Source organism: Panthera onca, chromosome A3, assembly GCF_046562875.1.
Source record: "Panthera onca isolate mPanOnc1 chromosome A3, mPanOnc1 haplotype 2, whole genome shotgun sequence".
Taxonomy (NCBI): Eukaryota; Metazoa; Chordata; class Mammalia; order Carnivora; family Felidae; genus Panthera; species Panthera onca.
This window is the reverse complement of record NC_138341.1, coordinates 26,285,844-26,299,212: the sequence shown is the minus strand read 5'-3', so window position 1 is coordinate 26,299,212 and position 13,369 is coordinate 26,285,844. Positions and strand designations below refer to the sequence as shown.

General features: G+C 40.9%; 1 protein-coding gene across 5 annotated transcripts in view; it reads left to right on the top strand.

Moving 5' to 3' along the window:
- The first annotated feature begins 2,596 nt into the window (after window positions 1-2,596).
- Window positions 2,597-13,369, top strand: part of NLRC4 (NLR family CARD domain containing 4) — a 37,588-nt gene continuing 26,815 nt past the window's right edge. The window contains exons 1-4 of one of the 5 annotated variants that reach the window (XM_078444818.2): window positions 2,597-2,761; window positions 8,186-8,325; window positions 9,751-9,874; window positions 12,913-13,173. In XM_078444818.2, the coding sequence (XP_078300944.1) occupies window position 9,874; window positions 12,913-13,173 (262 nt within the window). In that variant the 5' untranslated portion in view covers window positions 2,597-2,761; window positions 8,186-8,325; window positions 9,751-9,873. Of the gene's footprint in view, window positions 2,762-8,185; window positions 8,326-8,704; window positions 8,958-9,750; window positions 9,875-12,054; window positions 13,174-13,369 lie in introns of those variants that run through there. The other 4 variants (XM_078444817.2, XM_078444819.2, XM_060645130.3 and 1 more) reach the window with 4 other exon arrangements.

The following is a 13,369-nucleotide window of genomic DNA, read 5'->3' as shown; positions in this document are numbered from 1 at the left end:
GAAGGATGTGATCATTTGTACTGGGTCCACTCAGTTAAGTTGGAACTGATTCCTATAATCCATTTTCCCATATGCCTTTAGGCTAGAGTTTCTCAAAAGAAGAGTTTGCACAAGATTTGTAAGGTACAAATGAAGCAGTAGCCATTGCACTCAGTAGGTTGAGCCTCCAACTTTCGGTCAGGTCATGATCTCGTGGTTTACAGGTTCAAGCCCCGGGTCGGGCTCTGTGCTGACAGCTCAGAGTCTGGAGCCTGCTTCAGATTCTGTGTCTCCCTCTCTCTCTATTCCTCCCCTGCTCATTCTCTGTCTCTCAAAAATAAATAAATGTTAAAAAAATTAAAAAATAAATAAATAAAAATGTCTACAAGGAAGGAAAAAAAACCACTCCACAATTGCAACAGAAGAGCAGTTCCTCATTCTGATGATGGACATATGTGGTGACAGAATAATGACCCCCAAAGATGTCCAATCCTAATACCCAGAACCTCTGACTATGTTATGTTACATGGCAAAGGATAATTAAGACTGCAGATGGAATCTTTGCTACTAGTGTTAACAAAGGGCTTTAATGTGATATGAAAAGCACAAATCATAAAAGAAATGGTGACTTGAACTTCACAAAATTTAAAAACTGCTGACGACATTAAGTCAATGAATGAAAAGACAAACCACAGACTGGGAGGAAATATTCACTATCCATATATCTGACAAATGATTTGTCTTTAGAATACTTAGATAATTTTTATAAATCATTGTCATTAAAACATGGAAGAAAAATTCACAGATATATTTCATGAAAGAAGATATTCATTTGGCCAATAAGCACATTAAGGGCGCCCAACATCATTAGTCACAATGGAAATGGAAATTATCACCACAATGAGATACCACTGCAGACTCATTAGAATAGCTACATTTAACAGGACTGATAATACTAAGCATTGGAGAGGTTGTGGACCAACTGGAACTCTAACACATAAGGACAACTGTTTGGCAGTTTTTAAAAATTTTTTTTAATGTTCATTTATTTTTGAGACAAACAGAGAGAGAGTGGAGACACTCTCCACTGAGGGGCAGAGAGAAAGGGAGACACAGAATCCCAAGCAGGCTCCAGGCTCTGAGCTGTCAGCACACAGCCCAACATGGGGCATGAACTCACAAACCGTGAGATCATGACCCTAGCTAAAATCGGGGACTTAACCGACTGAGCCACCCAGGTTCCCCTGCTTCTCCTTTATAAGGACATTTGTGATCACATTTAGAACTCATCCAGATAATCCAGGACTAGGTCCCCATCTCAAGATCCATATCTACAAAAATACAACATTTACGATCTCCAGGGGTTAAGACCTGATACATTTGGGTAGCCCACTATGTTCACATTTCTACGTTTCCCCTTTTTATCCTGTATTATATAATTTGTTATTAAAAAGCAATATGAGTTTATTACAGAAAATTAGAATATACAGATAAGCAAGCAAAGAAGAAAAATTTTAATTACCATAATCCTACCTCTCCCCAGACTATTTATATAGTTCTTTCTCCATGAACATACATTTACATTAAAATTTAGGGGGTGCCTGGGTGGCTCAGTTGGTTAAGCATCTGACTTTGGCTCAGGTCATGATCTCGCGGTTCTTGAGTTCAAGTTCTGCACCCAAGTCTCTGCTGTCAGCATAGAGCCTGCTTCAGATCCTCTGTTCCCCTTTCTCTGCCCCTAGCCTGCACTCTCTCCCTCTCTCTCTCTCTCAAAAATAAATAAACACACACAAAAAATTTAAAACCCAGCCAGTAGCACAGCCCTTGATCTCACATCAGAGAAACCCAGCTCACAAGCTGGAAAAGACTGCTGTTACTCCCATAGAAAACCCGATATGCAGAAAATGATTTAGGGGACAACTTAGATATCCCCCTCTGTCAGGTGAACGTCAGAGTGCTCTTTTTGAACTAGGCAGTTAAGGAACATAAAAAGTTCATGGTAGTTTGTGCAAAGATAGAGGAAAGATTACACAAGAGTGTCATTTTCAAGAGAACTTCCGGGAGATTTCTCCATTTCCAGAGCTGAATGTCAACTGGCTTCCTGGAGTCTGTGATCACAAGGTTTGAACGTGTGTGTGTCAGTGGAACCTATGGCTCTTCACATTCAGGAGAATGTCCCATGCATCCATTTGCTCTGTGCTAATGTTGCCCAGGACCCTGATGACCGAGAATATACATGTGCTAGAAGTCTGCTGGGATCCATGGCACGGGTGGCCGTGACTGCAATAGCAATATGCTTTAGCCAACCCGACTGGCTCATTTAATTTCTCTCTCACTCATTTAATCATAAAAATTAGAAATTAAATGTTCAAAAACACTTTGCTTCATTTTAGCTATAGAATAAATAAACCAACAGAAGTAAGACTGCTGTGTTGTGAATAATGAGTATAGTGTCTCATGAGTAATTCCTTTCCTGATGCGAATTTCTAGCTATTGTGCCTTTAAGGTTCACGGTCAGCTTCTTTCCCTTGCTACTTCTACTTCCTCTCATCTTCCCTTTCTGAACTGGTAGTTTTGGTATCCAAACCATTCTTACTACACTTTGGAAAAAAAAAAAAGGGAACTTATGTTGGCCCTTCTCTTACAATCCCCTACCACAGGGGCAGGGAGACATCCAACCCACACAACACTTTACGTGAAACAGGAAGCTAATAAGAAGAAACGTTATTTTGAAAGCCTCTTTTGATCCACCAAGAAGAGGGCAACTGGATTGCTCAGCCAGGTAACATGGGGAGAGAGAAGGGGGCTTTAGGTGGGTTTCAGAATCAAATACTAAACTGTGGGTTTACATTCAATTAAAGCTTGGGTGTGGGGATATAAAAGGCTTACCACTGAAGAATGTGCTTTTGCATGGCTGGCTGGATTTGACTGCTGGGAAACTTTTAGGGGTGTTAGCCTGGTCTGCTGGGGTGTCATGAGATTACTTGGAATTGATGCTAAATGCACATTAAGTCAGAGAGGTGTGTTTTTCTATGAGACAAAGTGAAGGAAAGGACTTTGAAAAATACTTGTTGGACTTATAGAAAGGAAACCTACTCTTTTTCCTAAAAGTGTTGTTAGAGTCATAGGTCAGAACTGAAAAGGCCTGGGGGTGGGGGAGCTACGTAGTCCCTTCAGGCTCTGAATTCCTGACAAGAAAGCTGATATCTGGAGAGAGAAGTGAAGGAAACTGCTGTTCACAGGACATCTATTATTGACAGTACTGACAGGGTCTCTACATACTTTCTCTCAGTTAATCCTTACAACCCTAGTTTAGAGAGGTGGAAACTGGCAGAGAGTTTAAATGACTGCTTCAGGGTGCCTGGTTGGCTCAGTTGGTTAAGTAACCTACTCTTGATTTTGGCTCAGGTCATGATCTCACTGTTCATGGGATTGAGCCCTGCATCAGGCTGCTTGGAATTCTCTCTCTCTCTTTAAATTAATAAACTTAAAAAAAAAAAAAAAAAGATAGAACCACGTCTCCTGTCACTCTCTTAAGAGTTGGGCAAACTTCTCCGCTGTTTTATAGTCTGCTCAGGCCACCATCACAGAATACCACAGAAACAGAAAGCATTTTTCTCACAGTTCTTGAGGCTACAGTTCAAGATCAAAGTGTCAGAAGTTTTGGTTTCCCCTGAAACCTTTGTTTTCAAAAAAAAAATTTCTTTAATATTTATTTTTTAGAGAGAGACAGAGCATGAGTGGGAGAGGGGCAGAGAGAGAAAGGGAGACACAGAATCCAAAGCAGGCCCCAGGCTCTGAGCTGTCAGCTCAGAGCTCCTCGCAGGGCTCAAACCCACAGACCGCAAGATCATAACCTGAGCCAAAGTCAGATGCTTAACCAACTGAGCCACCCAGGTGTCACCTGAAACCTTGGTTTTCAGACGGCTGCCTTTTCACTGTGTCCTCACATGGTCTCCACTGGGCAAGAATCCCTGGGGTCTCTCTTTGCGTGTACAAATCTTACCTTCTTGTAGGACCCCAGTCAGATTAGATTAGGGCCCACTCTCATTTAACTTAATTACCTCTTTACAGGCCTTATTTCCAAATAGTCATAGAGTGAGTACTGGGGGTTAGGGCTTCAACATATGGATTTTGGGGAACATAATTCAGCTATAACACTAATACTAAGAATAATATTTTCTAGTATCTAAACTGAATATGAATTTTTGGCAACTTCAGAATCAGCTGAGATGCCTGCCTGATGATCCACGTAGCAATTTTAATTCATTATTTTAGCAGACAAAGTGACTGATGGCCAACTCAGGGACTAGCTTATTGTGTTTACATGTGAATATAAGGATCTTCTTGGCTCCTTCCTCTATCTTCTTCCTCTTGTCTGTTCTCAGTGAACTCTGACTCAGTCAGTGGAGGTCTGATACCTCCAAGACCCATACCTTTTTTGTGGGGGTAGAAAGGGAGGGAAGAAACTATAGTAGCTCCTGTTTACTGAGTCTTTTCTGTGTACTAAGGCCTCCCAGTTTAACGGTGGTAGAGCTGGAATTTGCACTCAGTCCTGACACCAAAATAGGCCCTTGCTCACACTCACGTGCTATCCTCATCCTTGCTTCCAGGCTGTAACCCCCCATGGCTCCTTCTCTATGCTGCCCCTCTGCCTAGAAATACCCTTCTGCCTTTACTGCCTGGTGAACTTTGGTTTCCTTCCAAACAACTCAAAAGTAATCTCTTCCAGGCAGAATTAAATATCCCTCCACAGGGGTTGCTCTAGAACACTGACCTTCAAAACTGCATTGACTGCCACTCGCAATAAGAAATACATCTTCTAAGGGTGCCTGGGTGGCTCAGTCGGTTGAGCGTCCTTCTTCAGCTCAGGTCATGATCTCGTGGTCTGTGAGTTTGAGCCCCACTTCGGGATCTGTGCTGACAGCTCAGAGCCTGGAGCCTGGTTTGGATTCTGTGTCTCCCTCTCTCTCTGCCCCTCCCCTGCTCATGCTCTGTCTCTCTCTCTGTCAAAAATAAACATTAAAAAAAAAATTTTTTTTAAAGAAATACATATTCTATCACTACCCAGTGCCAGGGTACATAAATAATTGAAATAAAACGTTCATGTGTTCTGATAGTTTTAATTCTATTTCATTAAAAATATATATCCTAAGGCACCTGCCTGGCTCAATCAGAGGAGCATGCGACTCTTAATCTTGGGGTTGTGTATTCGAATCCCACATTGGGTGTAGACATTACTTAAAATAAAAACAGAAATAAACTTAAAAAAATTAAAAAACTAAAAATATATATACTAATTGTAACCCACTTAAGTTACTATCATGACCTGCTAATGAGTTGGCCGATTTGAAAAACTGCTCACGAAGATACTCTTTCTCGTTTTGACAACTTTTCTTGTTTCTCTCATCTCTGAAAGCCTCAGATCCTCCAGCTCTACATATAAATGTGCTGGGGTCCAGTTCTTTTCTGATACTGGTTCCTGAGAGGTTTCTGATTATCAGTTTCTACTCCTTCTGGGTTTCTACTCCAGGAAGTAGGACTTTCTGTATCTTCCTGTCTTTCTCTCCAGCCTGGGGGGCACCTGTTTGCCCCAATTCTCTGACAGATCTAAAAAGAAGTGTTGATTTTCAGTTTAGGCAGTTACTTTTTACTTGGTATGCAGATGGAGTAATGACTTCTTTATACGCCAGACCATAAAACAGAAGTCAAAAAGGCTTCCTTTAAAAAGAGAAAGCAATAAGGGTGCCTGGGTGTCTTAGTTAAGCGTCCAACTCTTGCTTTCGGTTCAGGTCATGATCTCATGGTTTGTGAGGTTGAGCCCTGCATCAGGCTCCGTGCTGAGCATGGGGCCTTCTTGGGACTCTCTCTCTCTGCCTCTCCCTTGCTCACACACTCTCTCTCTCTCTCAAAATAAATAAAACATTAAAAAAATAGAAATCAATAATTTTTTTAACATCTATTTATTTTTGAGAGACACAGAGAAACAGAGTGTGAGCAGGGTAGGGGCAGAGAGAGAAAGAGACACAGAATCCGAAACAGGCTCCAGGCTCAGAGCTGTCAGCACAGAGCCCAATGCGGGTCTCAAACTCATGAACCTTGAGATCATGACCTGAGCTGAAGTCAGACACTTAACCGACTGAGCCACTCAGGCGCCCCAAGAGAAATCAGTAAAACTTTAAATTTATATGGAAATGCAAACAGTTCTTAAAAAAAAAAAATTGAAGAGTTTACACTACCTGATTTCAAGACTTATTATAAGGATGCAATAATCAAGACAGTGTGATAATGGCATAAGAACAGACATATAAATCAATGGAACAGAAGCAGAATCCAGAAGCAGATTCACAAATTCAATGGGTAAAGGATATTTTTTTCAACCAATCATGCTGGAAAAATTGGACATCTCTATGGGGAAAAAAACAAACTTCAACTCATCATCTTCATAAACAAAAACTATCCCCAAATGGATCAATGACCTAAATGTAAAAGCTAAAATTATAAAACCTCTACAAGAAAACTTAGGTGAAAATCTTTGTGGCTTGGGATAACAATGATTTTGTAGATAGGACACAAATAGCATGAACCAAAGAAGAAAAAATTAATAAGGTGGAATTCAGGGGCTCCTGGGTCACTCAGTCTGTTAAGCATCCGACTCTTGATTTCAGCTCAGGTCATGATCTCATGGTTGTGCAATTGAGCCCCTTGTCCAGCTCCACACTGGGCTGGGTGTGGAGGCTGCTTGGGATTCTCTTTCTCCCTCTCCCTCTGCCCCTTTGCTGCGTGCGAGCTCAGGAGTGCGTGCACATGCTCACTCTAGCTCTCTCTCTCTCTCTCTTTCTCTCTCTCTCTCAGTCCCACTCTCTCTCAAAAAACAAACAAACCCCCCAAAAAAAACAAAAAAAAAAAACAAGGTAGAATTTATAAAAAGGAAAATGTTTTGTTTTCCAAAAGATATAAGGCCGTTGTATTAATAAAACCTTTGTATTAACCATGTTTTTAATATTTTATATTTTATGATGCTTGGCTTGCTTGGGGGTTTTGCTAGCTGGGAGAGCCTGTGCCTACCAGGGCTAACTAATTCCTAGGAATAGCGAAACACTTGTCTGTGTGTGTGCCTTTCTTATGCAAAACAACCAATCCAAAGACATCCCCAACCACCAACTTTACTAACAGGCACCAAGCCATTATTCCCTTGCCTTAAATCACTCCAGAGACACCATTATATCCCAGAGTTTGCCAAAATTATTCAAACTGTCCAATCCTAAACTTGTTCAAACTTGCCTGCCCTGCCTTACCCATTTCTTCCTGTGAAAACTATAATGCAGGCTGTGGGCTAAGCTTTCTCCTTTTCTCCTGATCAATTCCGGTGCTGCTCGGGCAGCCCTGTGTGATGTGGCGTCCCCTCCTTCTACTGGGAGTTGTAAGTAATAAAACTTATTTTATTGGTATTGATCTCTCCATTTGGTCACTCCATTATCTCTATAAATTAATTCCTGGATACAATCAAAGCAACCACAGATTAGGAGAAAACACTCACAGTACATATAACCAACAAACAATTTATATCCAGAATCTATGAAGAACTCTTGAAAGTCAGTAATTAGAAGACAACTTAATTTGTAAAATGGGCAAAAGATCTGTACACTTCACAAAAGATTTATGAAAGAATGATAAAGTACATGAAAAGATGTTCAACATCATTAAATGAAAATTAAAAATACATAATGAGATACCACTAAAATAAAAAAGATAGATAATGCCAAGTGTTGGTGAGAATTTGGAACAGTTGGAACTGTTAATTTTACATGGTGGTAGGCATGTAAAATGGTAATAACCACTTTGAAAAATGGTTTGGCACCTTCTACAAAATTAACATACACTTGGGGCACGTGGGTAGCTCAGTTAAACACCGGACTTTGGCTCAGGTCATGATCTTAGGGTTTGTGAATTTGAGCCGCATATCAGGCTCTCTGCTATCATACCAGAGCCTGCTTCAGATCCTCTGTCTCCCTCTCCCTGCCCCTCTCACCACTCTCTCACGCACTCTTTCTCTCTCTCAAAAAATAAACATTAAAAAAATTAACATACACTTTACCATATGACTCAGAAATTCTACTTCTACGTATTTATCCAAGAGAAATGAAAATATATGTCCATAAAGATAGTAATATATGAATGTTCATAGCAGTTTCACTCATTATAGCCACAAACTGGAAACAAATCAAATGCCAATCAATCAAATTGATAAATAAACTGATCTGTTTATACAATGGAATACTGCTCAATCAAAAAAGGACTTAACTACCAATAAATGCAAACAAGGCAAATCTCAAAAACATGATGGTAAGTGAAAACATGATGGTAAGTGGTTCTCTTGACACAAGAGAACATACTACATTTTTCCATTTATATGACTCTCTAGAACAGGTGAAACTAATTTATAGTTAAAAAAATTGATCAGTGGTTGCTTTGGTGAGGAATAGGAGGGATGGATTATACAAGGAAACTTTCTGCAGTGATAGAAATAGTCTAAATATAGACTGGGGTATTATTGACTTGGGTGTGTACATTTGTCAAAGCTCCTTGCATTTTATTGTCTGTAGTTTTTGTATCATATATAATTATATTTTAATATAATAACATATACATACAAATGTGTTATATAATATATAATTATTATAATCATTAACATTTATTATACATAATAAACATATATACATCAAATACATAGTATAATACCTGCATACAAATATACCATATATATGTATGTCTTGTATATAATTATACCTTAATGAGGTTGATATCTTTGTTTGTGTGTTGTTGTTGTTGTTTTGTTTTGTTTTGTGAGAGAGTGTGTGAAAGCAGGGCAGAGAGGCACAGGGAGAGAGAGAGAGAATTAAGCCTGGGATCATGACCTGAGCCCAAATCAAGAGTTGGACACTCAGCCAACTGAGTCACCCAGGAGCCCCAACAAGGTTGATTTTTTTTTATTAAAAAAATTTTTTTTAATGTTTATTTATTTTTGAGAGCGAGACAGAGTGCGAGCAGGGGAGGGGCAGAGAGAGGGAGAGACGCAGAACCCTAAGCAGTCTCCGGGCTCTGAGCTGTCAGAGCCCAACGTGGGGCTCAAATTTGTCAACCAAGAGATCATGACCTGGGACAAAGTCAGATGCCAAACCAACTGAGCCACCCAGGCTCCCCAATGAGGTTGATTTTTTTTTTTTTTAATTTTTTTTTCAACGTTTTTTATTTATTTTTGGGACAGAGAGAGACAGAGCATGAACGGGGGAGGGTCAGAGAGAGAGGGAGACACAGAATCGGAAACAGGCTCCAGGCTCCGAGCCATCAGCCCAGAGCCTGACGCGGGGCTCAAACTCACGGACCGCGAGATCGTGACCTGGCTGAAGTCGGACGCTTAACCGACTGCGCCACCCAGGCGCCCCATGAGGTTGATTTTTTAAATGAAGCAGTTTAAGGGGCACCTGGCTAGCTCAGTAAGAAGAGTATGTGACGCTTGATTCAGGGTTGTGAGTTCAAGCCCCACATTGGGTGTAGAGATAACTAAAACAAACAAACATAACTAAATAAAATGAATTAGCTTAAAACTTAACTGATATAGAAAGGTCTGAAAACATATAGTAAATTAAAAAAAACAAACAAACGAATGTCAAACAGTATATACAGTGTGTCCCTATTTGGTGTGGAAAAAAAATAAGTACAAAAGTGACAATGGTTGCTGCCTGATAGCTTTTGGTTCTGTTTTGTTAGTTTTACAGAATGAGGAGCAGTTGTACAAAAAGAAGGGAACACTATCAGAATCATCTTTGACCTGTGCATTTGGAAATATCATCTATTGAGATATAGAAAAGTGAAAATCTTTTTTTCAGAACAAGTAAGTATACTAGAAATTAAATCTGCTTGGTTGTATAGCGTGCCACCAAATAGGGATGATATTGAATGGAAAATCAATCTGTGTCTTCTCCCCAACAGTTATTTGTGGAATTCCCCATAAATATTCTGTGGTTTTGAGAATTCAGTTACAAACATGGCAACCCATGATAACCGGCACAACCCCATATAGAACAGGATTTACGCACAAAGAGTAACCAGGTGTATGTTTTAAAATGTTGGTCCCCTGCCATTCCCTATTCAGCTGCATCCTCCCAGCCAGACAGCAAAGAGCTACACCTGTCGAGATCATTGTGAAGAAACATGGTATGGATCCAAGTGGCAACCAAAATGTAATGCTTTCCACTTTGATGACTGGAGTGAGACCTGTGCTATCCAATGTGGTAACCACTAGCCACATGTATCTATTTAAATATGGATTTAAATAAATAAAAATTAAGTAAAATTTAAAATTCAGTTGCACAGTTGGGCGAGCCACATTTCAAGTGTTCAAGAGCCACCGTGGCTAGTGGTTACTCTACTGGACAGTGCAAACTGAGGACATGCCCATCATCTCAGAATATTGTACTGTATTAGCACTGGCCTAGATAGAATCTGATAAGAATGAATACTGAATGAATGAATAAATGAATGAATGAATGAATGAATAAGCAGCAGTGTTTTCACCTAATTACTTGATAAGAGAGGAGTATGGTAGTCCAGACAGGGGGAGGTACACCACGGTTAACAATAAGAATACCTTACAGTTACACAGCAGTGCACTTTTCAAATTTTAAAACATTTTTATGTATGTGACTTATGTGATTTTATTAAATCTTTCTCATCAGTCTTCCAAACAGAGAAAGTATCAATGTCTTAATTTTATAGCTGAAGAAATGTTAGTCTCAAACAGGCTAGCATTGGGTGCCTGGGTGGCTCAGTCAGTTAAGCGTCCGACTTCAGGTTATGATCTCATCATGATCTCACGGTTTGTGGAATCGAACCCTATGTTGGGCTCTTTGTTGACAGCTCAGAGCCTGGAGCCTGCTTCAGAGTCTGTCTCCCTCTCTCTCTGCCCCTCCCCCACTTGTACTCTGTGTGTGTGTGTCTCTCTCTCTCTCTCCCTCTCTCAAAAATAAATATTAAATAGAAATTAAAAAAGTCTAGCCTTGTGACCTTTCATAGTCTCTAGGCCTCTCTGAGGTGACATTTCTTTGGCTATCCAATGAAGAGCCTGGCTAGACTCAGACTCAAGGGTCATCTCTGTAGGGATGCTGCAGAAGCCAAGAGGACAGATGAGACCCTGGAGGGGAGAGGTAAGACTCGCTGACAGGTCATGTGCACTGTCATCTGGTACCATTCCAACTGAGGTTAGTGGTAGAAACTGAGACGGACAGAAAGGGAAGCTGGGTGAAATCCTGGGGATCAGAATGAGTGCCAGATGGTGGCTTTCAGGCCAGAGAGGCCTTGGGGTCTTCAGGAGGAGCACATCATTTATATGAGATGAGCTTAAGATCTGAAAAGCAGGAGCAGCCTAATACAGGAAGAAAACTAGTGCAGACAGTGCCCAAGAGTGAAAAACCAGGGAGACATGTCTCCAAGCTGTGAAGGGCTGCTTAGGTGCAGTGTGGTCTGCATCTGAGAGTTAGATCTCAGAGAGCTGGAAACAGAAGTGATACAGCTTCTCCGGGAACTTGGAGAGGTGCCAGAGCTCACCCCTGGTACAGACGACTGTTTTGCACACATACTCTACAGAAAAGAGCAAATTCTATGGGAGGTAAAATGTGCTACTCCTTTGAGTGGTGACAGCAGAATCGTTGGCTAAAAACAGTAAGTAACGTATTGAGCTATTCTTTTGTATGAGATATTATACAGGAATTCTCATAACTTCATAAGTTCAATAGTGTTCCCAGCTCCAGTGTGACAGGTAAGCAACCAGGGCTGGAGTGGATCTGGTTCTTACTGTTTAGTGAGACCTGACTGTTGAATTTTCATGATTTTTCTTAGCCAGCTGACATGTTATTAGCTTGAAATCAGCCATTGCAAAAATATTTCTACCATGGAAATTGGTGACATGCTACAAATTAGGGCCTTTACCCCCAGAGAAAAAGGGTGTTTACATATATACATATATATGTGTATATATATATATATATATATATATATGAAATAGACTTTTTTTTTTAAATTTTTTTTTCAAAGTTTTTTATTTATTTTTGGGACAGAGAGAGACAGAGCATGAACGGGGGAGGGGCAGAGAGAGAGGGAGACACAGAATCGGAAACAGGCTTCAGGCTCCGAGCCATCAGCCCAGAGCCTGACGCGGGGCTCGAACTCACGGACCGCGAGATCGTGACCTGGCTGAAGTCGGACGCTTAACCGACTGCGCCACCCAGGCGCCCCAGAAATAGACTCTTTAATGTTTATTTATTTTTGAGAGAGAGAGAGAGACAGAGTGTGAGCGGGGGAGGGGCAGAGAGAGAGGGAGACACAGAATCCAAAGCAGGCTCCAGGCTCCGAACTGTCAGCACAGAGCCCCCGACGCGGGGCTGAACCCACAAACCGCGAAGTCATGACCTGAGCCAAAGTCAGATGCTTAACCGACTGAGCCCCCCAGGCGTCCCAAGTGTGTTCAATATTTAGCAGCACAGCACTGAAATAGGCTCAGAGAGATTTAGCAACTTGCTGAGGTTACACAGATGGTAGCAACTAGCAGATCCTAAGCCAGTTTCATTATTCTAAAGCCCACAGTCTTACCACTATGACCTCCCTAGAGACCCTTTTATATTGGGGCACAAGACTGCTCCCCTTACTTCATGACCAAAGAAACACCATGTTGCTCAATAAAAACTCTGGGATTGAGGGTGGAGGGTTTTGCAGAGCTTTTCTTGAGGGCCTGGAATTCAAACATTTGACATTTCCATAGCTCAAGGTGGGTCCAGAGGGGGAAAACTGCATGACCCTACTGCTCTGTCAACAGGATGCTGAGATGTACATTTTACATAAATAAATCGATGTGCGTGTCTTCCCCCATCTCCTCAGTGAATTTCATAAAGGAGAATAGTCAAGTGCTCATTCAAAGGATGGGAATGACTGTTATAAAGCAAATTGTGGATGAGCTATTTGTGTGGAATGTTCTGAATTACGAAGAAGTAAGTGTCATTTGCTGTGAGAAGGTTGAGCAGGATGCTGCAAGAGGGATCATTCACATGATTCTGAAGAAGGGTTCGGAATCCTGTAACCTTTTTCTCAAATCCCTTGAAAAGTGGAACTATCCCCTGTTTCAGGACTTGAATGGACAAAGTAAGTATCAGTTTTCTTGTATCTGTTCTACAAACAGAATAAACCATGAAGAAGATTCATAATCCCCATGAGAGAGCCTCTGCCCTCCTCCCTCTTTACATCACTGGGTAGGGGGTTTTGGTTCTGCGAAGGAAAAAGTCAGACACTCTCAGAAAAAACTCCCATTATATCCCTTGTTGGTGAAGCCAAATAAGTA